This window comes from Diorhabda sublineata, chromosome 6 (assembly GCF_026230105.1).
Source record: "Diorhabda sublineata isolate icDioSubl1.1 chromosome 6, icDioSubl1.1, whole genome shotgun sequence".
Lineage (NCBI taxonomy): Eukaryota > Metazoa > Arthropoda > Insecta > Coleoptera > Chrysomelidae > Diorhabda > Diorhabda sublineata.
In genome coordinates this window covers 15,639,437-15,656,122 of record NC_079479.1, presented here as the reverse complement: position 1 = coordinate 15,656,122, position 16,686 = coordinate 15,639,437, and the positions used below count along the sequence as shown (strand labels likewise).

Sequence of the window (16,686 nt, the reverse complement as noted above, 5' to 3'; positions counted from 1 at the left end):
TTCTGGAAGTCGTTCCTGAGGACGCTATTGTTTTTTTTAGTGATGAAGCCCATTTTCATTTGTGTGGATCCGTAAACAAACAAAACATGCGCTACTGGGCTGATACCAATCCTCGACAATTGCATCAACGGCCTTTGCATTCACCTAAAGTCACAGTGTGGTGTGCAATTTACTCACGTGGAATTATTGGTCCCTGGTTCTTTGAGGAAAATGAAGTCACAGTGACAGTGAATTCGCACCGGTATGTAAACATGTTACAGGAATTTTTTTTCCCACGGCTAGATGAGTTGGACTTAGGGGACACTTGGTTCCAACAAGACGGAGCAACGGCACACACTTCAAGAACATCGATGGCTGTTTTGAGGGAACACTTCCCAGAGCGCCTTATCTCAATTAGGGGCGATTTGGAGTGGGCAGCCCGCTCTCCCGATTTGACCCCTTGTGATTATTTCCTATGGGGTTTTTTGAAATCCCGTGTGTATGTGAACCGTCCAAGGACCCTACAAGATTTGAAGACGAACATCCAGGAAGAAATTGCCAACATAACGCCTGCTATGCTGGCAAGAGTCATGACAAACGCCAGAAATCGGTTTACTCAGTGTATGGAGAATGGGGGACGTCACCTAACTGATTTGATCTTCAAAACTCAGTAAAACAAAACTTTATGTATGTGCCTGTATTATAAAAAACGAATAAAAATTTTCTGATTCATACAATAAGTTTTATTAACTTTTGAAAAAAGGAAGTTATGCTGCCGCACCCTGTACTTAAATGAAGTTTTCCAAGACCAATGAATTTAATAGTGTTATAGGACACAATAGTGTTATTTTTTTAATAAATGTACATTGAAAGTACAATTTAATTAAAAAAAATAATTTAAAAGATTATTTTTAGTAGTTTTAAACCCTGTATACTAATGATCGACTATCTGGAAATAATTTTAATATATAAGGTATATATGTACTGAACATAATAAGATATACTAAAAAACTTGAAAAATCAATATATTTCCAATGAACAATTAATACATTCCATTAGAAATATAATGGAACAAGTCTTACAAAGAACTCAATCAACCTAATCTTCTTTCTTGGCATCAACTTTACCTCCTCTAATTCTACCAGTCCTTCTGGCAGCAATAAGACCAACCTTACGACCAGCAGAAGTACCTCTCTTGACGGTAGATGCTTTACCAATGTGTTGATGGTTACCACCTCCGTGGGGATGTTCAACAGGATTCATAGCAACACCACGAACCTTAGGCCAGCAATTACGTTTCACCTTATATTTGTGATAAGCACGACCTGCTTTAAGGATTGGTTTGTCGATACGACCACCTCCAGCAACAATACCTAAAAATATCAACTCCTCAATATAAAACATACTAACTAAATATAATATATTATAAAATAATAATCTTCAGAAAGAGCCTCTATTTACACATCACAAGTCAGATGTAGGTATGTAGAAAATCATCATACAAGAAACTTTATTATATACACTTATATAATTCAATTCTATTGAAATCATAACTGTCCTGTCCACACAGCCTGCTTAATTCAAATAGTCCTGATATAATATCCCATTGAAAATTTATGGGGGTGGTTGGTAAAAATTACAAAATGAATTACCATTCCAGAAATCAAGAAGAGCTATTAGAATCCATTGAAACAACATAGAAAAACCTTAATTTAAATGGAAATATTTGTTGGAATTTTATTTTGATATACAGGGTGTCCCACGACGAGTTAAAACTATCTGTGTATGACAAAATACTTTAGTAAAATCATGAAAATTTCTACATTTTGTACTTTTGTCTAAAAACTGTTTTTGAAAAATGCAATAGTTATAAAATTTTTTGTAAAAAATTTTAACGTTGCAGACCTTTATAAAATTCCTTTATTTTATTTTGATCCATTGATAAATGCACTCAGAAATAAAGAAGATTATGTAAATTTGCTTTTAATACATGGTAAATATGGCAAACTTGTTATAAGAACATGTACTTTCTTTGCAGTAAGATATCCAGATAGACCACGAAGAATACTCAACAATTTGAAGCTATTCAATTCATTTTAAGCAAAAGTTAATTGAATTAAACATAAAATTAAAAGCCCAAGGAAAATAGTCTGATGTTTCAAAGTAAATGTTCAAAATTGCTCCCTTGAACTTCAATGCATTTTTCAACCTTTCTCAGTACGCCTTCATTCGTCACATGGCTTATCATTATCTTAGAAAGGGAATTGAAGGAATTTCGAATTCTTAGCTCACAATCTTCTCTAATTATTAAGGCTTGTGAGTAAACCTCTTGTGTTATTTGACCCCATATAAAAAAATCTAAAGGCGTCTTTTCGGGAAAAAGTGGAGGCCACCAAAAAGGACCATTATTTCCTAACCACCTATCATCAAATTGCTCTTCTAAAAATGTATTTATGACGATTGAATTGTGAGCAAGAGCACCTTCATGAATAAAAAAAGTTTGTTTAATTTAATTCGTCTGGTGGAAAGCGGTCTAAATACTTTTGTTATAAATTTCTTAAAATATCAAGATATATTTCACCTAAAAATAAAAAAAAATTAAAAAATACAAAAACAGTGTTTTTTACATTATTAATTGAGAATAAATTAATTGATTGTGTTTCCTAACCATTCAAATTCCCATCGTAAAAATAAAGTTTTATTATTTGATTATTTCTAATAACACAAAATACATTGAACTGCCACCGATCTTGAAAAGCAAGTTCTTTGGTTAAATGAAGATTTTCTTGACTCCAATAATGGGAATTGTGTCTATTAAATAATCCATTCTTCATGAATTTCGATTTGTCGCACCAAATTATGTTTTTTAAAAAATCTTCGTCTTCCTAGCATTTTAATACTAAAAATTCTGCAAACTCTACTCGTTTAATAAAATCGGTTGGTTTTAAATTTTGACACAAATTGTAAAAAATGGAGATGCATTTTATGTTTTCGTAAAATACGGTGAATCGACGATTTGCTTACTCCAAGATCTCTTACGGCAACACGTATTGATGCTTCTGGATAAGCAGTTAAATAAGCAACAACATTAATTTCGGTATTATTATAGTCAATAACTGGTTTAATTCGATTAACTTTTGCTTCAAATGAACCGTATAGTTTCAAATTGTTAAGGATTCTTTTAACAATATGCGAGTTTGGTCGCGGTCTATCTGGATAGCAAATAGCCGCAAATAAAGTACATATTCTTGTAACAACTTTATCACATTCATCATGTATTTACATAATCTTTGTTATTAAATTGAGTACGAGCCATTTGAAGAATTTTTGAAAGTATCAACAATTGACTAATGTTAAATAAGTGTTATTAGTCTACTAAAGTATACATAAAAAATTATAACTTGTTAAAAAATACAATAATTTAAAACCTCAAATACTTTTTTATTTCTTAAGTGCTGTATCAACGTGTCAAAATAAAATTTAGACCACACCTGCATCTCTAAAAATTTACAAAAATCATTTAATATCTAGATAACGGTAAGGTTTAGGTATAGGAAAGTATACATGAATTTGCCTTATTTTTAATCCCTGAATGCATTAAAATAGAAAAAAAAACGGGTGGTTGTATTTAAAAGAATAAGAAATTTGATATGTTTGAAGTCAACTATGAACACTTTTTATACACACCCTGTATAAAATGGCCGACTTCCGTTTCTACCGGAAGTTGGCCATCTTTGACAATATTTCAGTTAAAAAGATCGTATCCGAAAACCCAAACGTAGAAATGTTCATGATTTTACTATGAGTATTTTGCTATATACAGATAGTTTTAACTCGTCGTGGGACATCCCATATAACGTTAAAATGAAGTAATGCAGGAAACTCTTAGAACGTACAAAGTTCATTTTGGAAAAAAAAAGTGCAAAAACACGTGAAATAGTCAAATTTTATTCCCTGTCTTGTGATATAAACATGGAGGGTAGAGGGATTGAGTATCTCTTATTATAAGAGCTATAATATAGCTGTATACAATATATAACAATTCAAAAACCTTCCAATATTGAGCTGGAGTAGACAACGGGTATAGTATGAACAGGATCACTAGGTCACCAAACTTGATAGCGGGACAGACTGATACACTACATTATTTAGGATTTTGTCTTAGAATTAATACGTAGAACAAAAAAATTGTTTGTAAAATCAAGCTTTTTTATTATTATCGTGAATTTTGTTAAATTCGAGTAAAATAATAAATAGAATCGAATGCCAAATCAGTGCTATATTATTAATCAGTCAAATTTTTCTTAAATACTAATAAAAGGCACAAATAAGACTTTTAACTAGAAAAAATAATTATTTCTAAGTTAAAAAATAAAAAAAAACTTCTTGTCTTTGAGATACACAATAAAAATAATTATTGATATTTTTGGTTTGCCAAAACTTGTTTCAAGAGCTCATTTTATTTCAAAATATATTTGTAAAAATTTTTACTTGTCAAATGTTCAAACTTAATTTCTACAATCAACATTTTGGCAACAGTGTTAACAATGTTAACATGTAATCTGTTGCATGCTTTCATCCATTGCTGACCTATCAAGGAAACAGCTCTTCCAACATTTGCGTTATGTCCTGGGATAACAAAGTAATACTGACAAATAGTAAGAAATTCTGAAAAGCAATCTTGACTCATCATCAATTTAAAATAGGCTACCCTGTTTCTTGAAATCAACGCTGTCTTTGTTAGTACTTAAAAAACTTTCAAAATTTTACTAATTCCAATCAGGAACATTTTTTAAAGTAATCCATATGAAATGTTTTGTGTCTCTGTATAAGTTTTCAGTCCCAGATCGTAAATATTTTAGTGCAATAATTTACAAGTTTTCAATATCCTCTTTTAACGCAGTCACCTGTACAGATTTCTTGTTGTTCTCTTTGAATTTACACAAAAAATCGAAGTCACTTTCAGTGGACAAAAACATCAGCCTTTTCTGTATCTTTGATATAGTTTTGATAAATGGCCATGAAATAATAAAACAGTCCACAAATAGCCTTCATTCAATAGACTTCATTATGGTCATTTTCAAAAAAATCTCAAAGTTCTGGATGTATTATTCTTTTCCATTTTTAGGAAATATGACTTAAGAGGTTCAAACATTTGTAAAATCCTTTCTTTCGCTGGAAAAAGACTCAGCCAGGCGCGTCTTTGAATGATAAAGTATTTGTTTAAAATGAATGTCTAATTCTGAGCTAATACCTTTGAGTTCTTCTCTACTTATGATAAATAAAATAAATAAAAACCGGACAATCTGGACATCATTTATTTTGGCCAGAAACGCAATCAAAACCAATGTCCGGATTTATCCGGACGCCTGGCAACGCTAAGTATGAATGTAGCAATTGTTGATAAATTGAAGTATGCTTATTGAAAAAATTTAAATATCATTTCTAACTCTAACAACTTGTGTTGTACAAAATAGTGTCATAAATATAACCTAAAAGAAATTGAGCCTGATGGTAATGTGGCGCTACCTTTATATATTGTATTTTTCATATACATAAATTGTTCTCTTTCTTTCTATCCTCTATAGACATAAATAAAAAAAAAATGAAATATCAAGTATGTCAAAGTTACAACGTTATCAATGTTTTTTTGCATAGTATTACTTAAATAGAAGTCACGCAAAAAAAATTATAAAATTCAAGGTAAATTTAATTACAGTAATAACTTTCAAATTAACTAAACAGTCTATTATACCAAAATTATTTCTTGCGAGAATTGTTCAAACTGTGTCCTTTTTACTATTTGTCGTAGACCATGGTAGACCCAATAAACAGAGTTTTTGATCTTTTATATGAGTCATTTCATGTCTAAATCCTACCATTAAAGCTTCTAAATTGCCTATTTATGTCTCAGAAAATCACGAATTCAGGATGAACAATATCCGACGCCTGGGAACATTTACATGCCTATATCATTTTGAACCAAATATGTTTGGTTTAGTTGGCAGAAATCAATAAAATTATAAAAATCTATTATTTTCCTTGCATTTTCATGTAGATTTTTTAGCCCTTAGAAGCTACTTTCACAACAAAAAAATTTTATGAATAAAATCAGTGATCAATTATTATTCTATTAATATGGCAGGAAGCAGAAACTCATTTTTGCAGGAAAATGTCAATGGAAACCAGAAATCTAAGTACTTTTTATACTTTTTTTCAGTACTCTATATACAGTAATCAGAAGAACCCGGATAATCTTTGATCCACTCCCTCCCAGTCTATATAATAATAGACACAACTTAAGTCATAGACCCACAAAGACAGAGATTTTCGGTTTAATACATTCGAATGATTTACTTACCAACCATAGCTCTGTTATTGGATGGAATGACTTTCTTTGCTCCAGAAGGTAATTTGACTCTTGTTTTCTTTGTATCATGATTGTGTGCAATTACAGTGGCATAGTTCCCTGACGCACGTGCTAGACGACCACGATCTCCCGTTTTTTCTTCCAAATTGCATACAATGGTACCTTCAGGCATTGTACCCACAGGTAATACATTTCCTAAAATAGATGAAATATCAATAAACAGAAAGACAATGAAATACTGGTTATTAGTTCTCACATATAAAGTTTCATCAGAAAGAGCCTCTAAATAAACATCAATTTTAGTTTTTTCAGAGTGTAGGTACTAACAGAAATCATCATTATAGAAGTAGATTTTATAAAAAAATTATATTATACTCTCTCTATAAGGTAACACAGACCAACATTGACATGGAGATAATATATTGACAAAACATTAACAACAAAATGTAAAAATTTAGTTGAAGCTGAAACTGCATTTACCATCTACTATAACAAACTATATTGACATAACCTAAAATCGAATTATGCAAGATTGGCGCCTTTTTATGGCTGAAACACTGTTACTAATGTACAAATTGGATAACTTCTCAATTTTTTTTTGTAATTACCTTAGCACAAAAAGGCAAGTTCCGACATTGCATTGTTATAAATCATCAGATTGTCATATAACATGCTGTTGGTTCAAATTGTTTACTTCTCACAAAAGGATTGCTTTTAGATTCAGCATTAATAAGACCTCTCTCCTAAATCACTTAAAAGGCTATAAACGCAAAGCAATGAGAAAACTTAGTGTTTTAACAAAAAAAGAGAAAGAACTTTTAGTCCATTCAATGGTGAAACTGGAAGAGTAGGACTATGGCATTGAGACGGTTTCATAGACCACATCCTCAAAACTCCTTACCTGGAAACTACTGGTGGGATTCTATATTATAACATAACAATGGTAGTTTATTCTATCAATCATTTCGTTCCTTACTTTTTCCTTATGTAATAAAATGAAGTTGGACAGTTGTATGGGAATTTGTTCTGTTACAGCATTTTTTCACATCATTTCTCAAAGTTTTTTGCATGAAGTCCTGGAACACCCTGAGTATATGAAACCCTTCTTCAGTATTTTCAATTTTTTTTCAAAATCAGTTGCTCGATTAATAATATGACATACGGCAACAAAATGAGCAGAATGTGATGTCATTGCAATAATGGCACTCATATTGATTATAGAACAACCATATCTCAAAATGAGAATGAAAAAATTTTTACTGAGAAAATCATTAAGAATAAGTGAATAATGAGCTCACATTAATCATTGATGTTGTCTAAGGATTATTTAGAGTAGAAATCAGAACTTATATTCTTTTACTGTTATTCTGAATGCTGGTTTAAATAAAAATTTTGATTATCAAATTATTTTCTCAATAATAATTTTTTAGTAGTTTAGACCTAGCCCCTTTTAATTTATTTGGAAGGATTATATTAGTTGCATTTGCTTACATTCAATGGGAGGTCGTCTTTTTTGGAATTATCTTACACAGGTTTCACAGCAAAGTTAATTTTGTTGGTAAATTATGGTGAAAGAATAATGTTTAATAAAATTTTTTCTACAGACACCATGATGTACATGTCTATTATATTATTAATCTAACATACACCTTCTAAACCAGCAACTCTCTCAAATGCTATATAAAAAGGGGTGAAATAGAATTCTTTACTGATATAATAATTACTGAATAGTGAAAAACTGTCTAGAATAATAGTCCTACTCAGATAAATAAAGATTTATTTAAATAATGTACGAATGTGTTTCTAACTATTTTGAGCACCATTTAGCTTCTGAAAATTGTTATTTAAGCAGTTGTGGTTGTGCTACTTGATATGTCTTCATTTATTAGGATGCTTTGATCTGATTTTCATATTCATAGCTAGGAATTTAAGTATGCATAAAACTTACGTTATGATTATTTTCCAAGAATGATTTTATTTATTATCAATTTTCAATCATAAAGAATGAATTTTTCATGTAGCCAAATTTCTTTTCATATGAAAACATTGAAGGATGTAAAATTGACAACTGTTTCACTTTACTAGAAGTGTAGAAAAAATGCATGTATAAAATTTTTCAAAAATTGGGTATAGTTAAATAAAAACGTGTCAATGTTTGCCTGTTTTAACTTATAAATTCCAGGAACCGTGAAAACTGATCAATATTTCATAGAATGTCTCAAATCAATTAAACTATGGTATGGTATATAGGAGACAATGAATTATCTAATAACAATTAACATTAAAATTATTGTCACTTACCAATTTGTAGGTTAGCTTTTTTTCCACAGTACAAGAATTGTCCTGTATACATTCCTTCAGGGGCGATAAACAATTCTTTTTTAGTTTGGAACTTGTAAGGGTCCCTAAAATGAACTACGGCTAACGGAGCGCCACGTCCGGGATCATGTATTATATCTTTAACAACACCTTTGATATAACCATGTCTTTCTGAAAAATCTAAATATCGAAGTTTGGGAGCTCCTTTCCTCCTTTTTGTGTGGGATTTGAATACAGATCCAGCTCCCTTACGTTGTGCACGAATTACACGACCCATTGTAGATAATAAAAATTATTCTGTAACAAAAATGTTCAAATAGTTAATATAACCTAATTGTTATGATCATTCACAATATTTACCACTAGAATAAATAAATATGATAAAATATACTCTGAATACTATTACCAATTAATTTTTCACCTACCCTACACAAAAATGAAATTTAGATGACGAATATTTTACTAAGATTTTTCAAAATATTTCAAGATTAACAAAAGCATACTCATTTCACTTACCTACGTTGACGTGAAAGGCACCTTTACAGTTATATTTCAATAAAAAAATTTTGTGTACTCAGAATAGCCAACTGTGAACTGACAAATAACACTAATATATATCCACAGAATGACTCTATACCCTATACAGCATTGGTTGTTGTGAAGATTATTAAGGCCCGGCTCTACATTGAGGTACAAATCACATATTAATTATTCTCCGAATAAGTTATACGCCAATTTATCCTTGGTATATCTGTGGCAGCGCTCTTCAATATGCAGGTAACAGAGGTATAGTCTAAGATTATATACTCGGGTATAGTTATTCCAGGGCCTGTGCACTGGAATAGAAGAAGTTTAGGACGATTTTCAACTCCATCTATGTTATCGGTTTCCAGCTAAAAGCTTACTTTTTGGTGTTTTATTTTTTAATATTTGTCAATCTGGATTCTGAAACTAAGTTGCAATCATACATCGAGAACCAACCAAGATTATTGAATCTTGCAAATGTGTATAAAATCTTTGCAAAGGCGTTTGATATTGTTTATTAGCTATTTGCATTTTTGTGAATTTGAAAGTTATTATTTGTTGCGAATTGTACTGTCGAGTTTACTTAGTCAATATGAGTAAACAAGTAAAGGCCTGCCTACCAGGATGTAGGAATAAGCTAGCGAAAAGGTTAGAGTAATATTTACTATTTATCAACATAAAAATATTTAAATTGTAATCAAGTTCATATCTATACGAGAATAAATCTTTTCTTCCTAACTTCATTAATTTGTATTTAGAAAATCATTTTGTTGAATGGTTAAATATGTTGAATGATTTTATCCTGATTTTACTTTTTTATAGACATTCCATTCCTACGAACCAGAATTTGGTTGCAAAGAATGAATAACCCAGAGCCGGACTTGAGTCATCGTGGCCCCCGGGCCAAAATACTTAAGGTTCCTTAAGTTTAAGTTTATAATTCGTCGTTGTGATTTTTAAAAATAAATCAGCGATACCATGCATTGGGCGCAACTTCGAGCTTTCATTTTTATAAATATGATTTTTCTGAACTTTGGCTATGGATGTATTTTTTCGCTTGCATTCATATGGTTAAAAATCAATCATATGGCTCGTCGCGAGGCCTCCCCGTAGCGGGGGCCCCCGGCGCACGCCCGGGTTGGCCCATGCCTAAGTCCGGTTCTGAAATAACCCCAAGTTAATAATAGTAGATACAGTATAAACATCACATAGAATATGTGATATTCATTTTGAATCAATTTGTAGAAGCCCCAATGGCAGGTTAAAAAAACTTTCACTGCCAACTCTACATTTACCTAGTAAGTACTTATATTTACTGTGACAATAAACCTCTTATGAATCCTAATGAAAAGTTAGGCAAGGGAAAGAATTGCCATTTTTGTTTGTAGGTTATGAAAAAAGGTGAAAATGATATTTTTTGGGTACAGGAGCAACCATCTTCATTTTCAACTCCAAAAAGGCTGTTAGGTAGGTATGAATTGTAGTATATTATTTCCACAAAAATCTGCCTGTTAATTCTTCTAGTCATGTAATCAAGATGCTTAATTGTTTGAATCATTGTACATTTTGGGTATAGGCATTACTCAACCATTTATGGCAGTTATAAACAGGTAGAAATGAATTGATGTGTTTAACATCTGGGGAACAGGCTTCATGTTTTTATTTCATATTAATAATCAAAAGGATTATTCATTAATAATTTAGGTGGAAGATAAATGTCATTGAATATTTTCTATAATGTAATGCAAAGGAATCAAAAATTAAAGTCTAGAGGAAGAAGATTTACCTTAGATGACAAGATATTTTCACTATCCTGTTACAGGAATAGTGGAAAAGGTTACAGGTTTCTTTCTAAAATATTTACTGAGTCGAAGAACATTAATTAGGTTATTAAATAGTATGCCTTTCAGTTGTGGAATGAACGAACATATTTTTAATCTCTTAAAAGGGGTTGTAGAGAAAATGGTCAGTCTTGATAAATATTGCATATTAATATTTGATGAAATGTCATTAGATACTGGGCTCACATATAATCGGGTGGTAGATAGTTTTGAAGGGTTAATTGATTTTGGAAAAGGGGATAGGAGAGCTGGCTTTGCTGATCATGCTCTACTTTTTATGGTTAAAGGTATATGTAGAAGCTGGAAACAACCGATAGCATTTTATTTTTGGGAGCACTCCACAAAAACTGTGGATTTAGTAAGAATTATCAAGGAAGTTGTGAGAGCAACTATGTAGTACTGGCTTGAAAATAGTTGCGTCAGTTTGTGATTTGGGATCTACTAATGCTGGTGCTGTTAATAAACTGCTGGATGATACAAAAGCCTACTGTATGAGGAATAATATAGATAATAAATTTCAGAGGTATTTAATAGATGGGGAAGAAATAGTCCATTTGTTTGATTATCCTCATTTATTTAAATGTTTGAGAAATGGATTACTAAATAAAAATCTACAATTTTTTCAGAATGGAGTTTCAAAAGTAGCTTATTGGGAACACATTAAAAATTATATAGTATGGATAAACAAATGGGATTTTTCAGTGGCTTCCCCAAATTAATGGATCAACATATTTATAAAGACAAAATTAAGAAGATGAGGGTAAAAATTGTACGCAAGTATTTATTCGGACAGTAGCAACGACAATGAAAACTCGTGCAGAGATCAGCAATGAGTTGCAGGCAGAATCTCGCTTTTACTTGAATCCCAAAGCAACTAAAACTGCAGATTTATTATTGTTTTTGGACATGTTGTTCAACAACATTAATGGAAATCTGTTAAATCCTCCTTTAGGGAAAGAATTGAGGGCAGTTATCACTGTCACATCCAAACATCTAGATACTTGGCTCAATGTACTGCCAGTTTTAAATTCATTCCATTTTATAGACCCATCAAAAAAGAGTGGTAGATGTATAACACCATCAATTAAGAAACTACCATTCACCATTAAAGGATTTGTGTACATTTGGCAAAAGTAAGGCAAGAGGGATTCAAATATTTGAGTGCCAGAAATTTGAATCAAGATGCTATTGAAAATTTCTTTGGCATGGTAAGAAGTCATGGCATTAGGAATATGAATCCTTCACGTTTCCTGCATTTGTTTCGTCCACAAAATCTTTAATTGTAAATAATTTCATGTCTAAACATTCGCCAGGATTTAATTGTGAAGACGACTTTTCAATGGGGGCATTGGATACTTTTAAAAATCTCCTCAGTGAAACACCTATTGAACAAATCACTCCAATAGTCAATGTCCCAATTAATAAACCATTCAATAGAAGCTCAAAATATACAGGATTAGATCTTGTTACTCCTTATGTAGCAGGTTCAGTAGCGAAGAAATTATTTAAAAGTATCAAATTGCCACTTGTGTAAAAATATAATATTGTCAAACAAATTAATTAAGGCAAATTCATTAATATATTCTAGGGAACATAAAAAGAAATGTTTTATGTGCGCCTTCAGCAAAATTGCCCCAGTTAATCAATTCATTAGGCATAAAAAAACAAATATTTCGTTTGGAGGATTTGACAAACATTTCCTCAATATTTTGTTTGTAAATATTAGTTTCAACATATGCATCTTTCATTACTTAAGTATTATTAATAAAATTTTGAAGGGCAAAGATCAACAATATAAAGACTATGATGTGATGAATATGGCATATGTTAAATATAGGGAAAGCTGCAAGAAAGACAACGGTAATAATGAATTAACCATGGTTATAAAATCAGTTTTTTTTAAATACCATTGTATGTACCATGTACAAACAGAAACATTTTTTAAACACGCCAACATCTCACTGTTGACAGTCCTAAGCCTGCTAAAGTGTGAAGGAAAATTTTTTGTTTGTGGATATAGTTATAAAATGTCAAAAACAAAATAAAAATTATAATGACCATCCTGTGTTTCAATATTCCATCTACCTATATCTTATATAAACTATTTAATTGTAAAATTTAGGTGGTCGGACCTGGTTGTCACATAAATTGTAAATGAAATCAAATTATTTTACAAAATACTTTTAAACATTTAAACAGCATTTTAATTTCAGGTATTTATATTTTCTTGTAAACAACAATATTTGAATTTGAAATGTTAGCAAAATGAAAGTATTTTGCATAATACTTTTGTTTCATTCACAATTTGATGCGACAACTAGCTTCGATCATTTAAAATTACTAGAGTTATTTTCAAATTTCCCGCGAAGTTAGAATGGACATGAACCTTAGATCAAATCTTTGATTATAGAAATCTTTTTTCTTGATACTACCAATTTGAGAGATGTCGCCAGAATTGAACTTTGTCATCAAATTTTTATACAGAGTGGCAGATCTATCGAGTATATAATCTTAAGAGTTATTTCGAGAATAAGATGCGGGTAGTTCTGTTACTTCGCATTTTAGTTTCATTGAACGCTTATTGTTTGGTAGGAAGTTGAAGTATTTTTTAACCTTTATTAGAAGTATTTGTTTGTGTTTACGAAAGCTCATACAGAAATGGAAAAAAGTGTTAAAAAGCGGAACTGCAGTATTTTTTATTTCAATGAATAATGATAAATTAATTTATTCCCTATGCTATATGAGATTAATGCAATACGGAGATTAAATCAGAATTCACATTAAAAATTTCCACATATGACTGACAAGAAAGAAAGAAATATTCTTAACTGGCAAGTTTAAAAAAATAATTAATACTAGTTGAGTGTTATTATACGTTTATACTGAGGATACTAAAAAATATATTTAATTATGTAGTAATTGAAAAAATATATTATAATCCTCACAAATCTCAAACTTTTTATTCGGAATATACATTTGTTTATCTATTTCTCTTTTTTACTGAGTTGGCTAGAAGAACCTCGGTCAAAATTTTTAATATGCTCAATAAAACGATTAAAATTTCTCGCATTACACATTCCAAAGTTTTCAATTCAAGTCTTCAAATTCTATAAATGACAAAATATATGAATAAGTGACTAAAATATTAAAATCATTTCTCTCATGATTACTTCTTGTTTCTTTTCATCTGGTAGCAAATTAAAGTTTGTCTCATTTATTCTTAAATCTTCTTTGTCGGTACATTAGAATACCCTGTTTAACACTCTAAATTACAAATTTCGTTCCAAGAAACCTTATTATAAAATTCACCACTTACCAAAAGGGGTTTTTCCTTAAATTTCCCCATCTTCATTATTTCCATGTTGTTCTTAATATCTTGTGCTTTTTTCTTCATTTCCTTGGTAATTTTTCTGTGGCAATTACTGGTATTTAGTCTTTTGATATAAATAATCTTCTTCCACATCTTTTAATTTATGATTTCTTCCAGTACATTTAACAAACCTATAAAAACAAAACATATTAAAATATGTTGTTTCTTATAATAAACTGAATACATAAAATTAAGTTTTCCACTTAACATATCATATTTTAAAAACTTATTCAAAGTTTCTATTGTGATATTTATTCCTGCATGATTTCTGTATCAATGGACTCAAATTTTATTTCTCTCTTCACTCTGTTAATAGTAACTAACAAAATGTTCATTAGTATTGTCTCGAAAAGAGGAAAGTAAATTTCACTCTTCTAAACACTTTTTTTTAAATGATCGTCTTTCAGTTCCATAAAATTATTAACATTCGTCTTATTTAATATGCTTCTTATCATTATCTTCATTTCCTTTCTTATTTCAATTCTTATATTATTTTGGGTATTCACATGCAGTTCTTCTAATATTATATGCAGAATATAAAACGGTTCGAAACTTTTGATCTACCATAGGCGTAGACACCTCATTTTATAAATCTATTATTTTTATAAATACTTTTAAAAGTATGTATATCTTATGCGAGAAAGTATTCGTTAAAAGGCAATCGAATCATTATAAATAGGACGGCATTTTACGCCGTTATTAAGATAGATGCACTTAAATGTAGTCCTACTTGAAACTTGGAAAAAAATCATTATTATACCTCGTTAACTTGCTACAACTGAATATTAAATTATAAAACGTAAATAGACGAGTAAAATATATCTGTCTGTAAGGGTGTTTGGTTTAAGCAGGGTACCAGACGGTTTTTTTTTCTGGAAAACGAAATTTCAAAGCAAAAACCATAAAGGAAAACATATTTTTTGCAAATAAAACAAAAGAAAAAAACATTTTAATTCCAAAGTATCTTTATAAATAATCATGGTAGTCAGAATCGTCTGAACTAAAGTCATCATGACTGAGGTGGAATGTTAGGTAAAAGCTGTTAATTAAACCATTTTTATGCTTCATGATTATCAGATGCAGTTTTTAATTTTTTAGTAGATATTAATAAAGCATTATGCACGAAACCGTCTTTGTTTCCAGCGTGTACTATTATAATGCGTTTTCTTTTAGAACATGGCCCATTCAAACAGCAATTTTTACTATTATCAACCCAACAGAAATTTACTACATCAAACTATCACAATAAAATGGTTTAAAATCTTTTAAAATGTTTGTAGGAGCTTGAAAAAGTTATTAAAACATAAATTAAATCACATAAACGTTGTAAAGGCGGCTAAAGTAAGCCTAAAATTGCAATCGCAAAAAAAATCAAATTAAGGAAACAAACTCGGAGACAGGTTATCTCCCAATTTATTCGCCGTCGTTCGAAGTGTTCGTGTAAAGTCGGATAAGCTGGGAAAGGCTCTTTCTGATCAGCCTGGAATGTGTGCCATTTAGCGTATGCTAAGGGAAGTCTAGTAAATCAGGGAAAATACAATAAGCTGACAGGATGTTTTGTTTTTGCTTTTTTGAATATTAACAATCATTATCTCTCCGTACTCGGTTATTGTTGATAAATTCTTACGATCGGCGTAATTGACAAGTTACTGAGGCTTGTGATTATTGTATTATTCTAGCTTTTATATTATAAATAAAAAGAGTTTTTGTATAGAAATTTGTGGTAAAATACGAGAAGTTGGTGAATAACCGATTACTTCTCAATAATAATTATTAAAACACCTAATAGTATAATATTATTCACGAATGTATAATAAAGGTTAGTATTCACGAGGTGAATCATACGTGAGTAGAATACCATTCTTCATCCACGACTTCTAAATATAGTTGAGGAAACTTTCTTTTATGTTATTACAAATATTATTATTTTATTCTAACAAATATTTCATACTATATTTTATAGTGCATTTATATACAATAGACAGTTATTGAAAAAAATAATAATCGTCTATCTCATAATAATTAACGCAAAAACCTATGTACATATTTTGCTTAACAAATTTAAGTACCTGATTTCACAAAATGAGGGTATTTATTCATAGTTATCAATAATGCCTTATGTCTGTTAAATAAATATTCATAGGCCATATTATACACTTTCCTTGACTTTTCTGGTAATAAATTTAATGAAGCCGCTTCTCTAATTTCTGGTGGTGTTATATGAAATCTTGAAAACAACTTTAATAATCCCTATTCTGCAGTGTCAGAAGATGCAACATGAA

At 30.4% G+C, this 16,686-nt stretch overlaps 1 protein-coding gene and 1 long non-coding RNA gene across 4 annotated transcripts; one reads left to right on the top strand and one right to left on the bottom strand.

Moving 5' to 3' along the window:
* Window positions 1-988: 988 nt before the first annotated feature.
* Window positions 989-9,503, bottom strand: LOC130444928 (60S ribosomal protein L8). 3 transcript variants are annotated; one of them, XM_056780310.1, is made up of 4 exons: window positions 9,185-9,503; window positions 8,651-8,965; window positions 6,341-6,544; window positions 989-1,352 (listed from the first exon to the last, which is right to left on the bottom strand). In XM_056780310.1, exons 2-4 carry the CDS (start codon window positions 8,943-8,945, stop codon window positions 1,078-1,080), a joined length of 774 nt encoding a protein of 257 aa, XP_056636288.1. In that variant the 5' UTR covers window positions 8,946-8,965; window positions 9,185-9,503; the 3' UTR covers window positions 989-1,077. The 3 variants fall into 3 exon arrangements, with proteins under 3 accessions (XP_056636288.1, XP_056636287.1, XP_056636289.1); XM_056780309.1 differs by having other exon boundaries at window positions 9,094-9,203; XM_056780311.1 differs by having other exon boundaries at window positions 9,029-9,196.
* Window positions 9,504-9,631: 128 nt separating this feature from the next.
* LOC130444926 (uncharacterized) lies at window positions 9,632-13,093 on the top strand. The gene is made up of 3 exons (XR_008910008.1): window positions 9,632-9,841; window positions 10,582-10,660; window positions 11,661-13,093. It is a non-coding gene; the product is annotated as an uncharacterized LOC130444926 (long non-coding RNA).
* The last annotated feature ends 3,593 nt before the right edge of the window (window positions 13,094-16,686 follow it).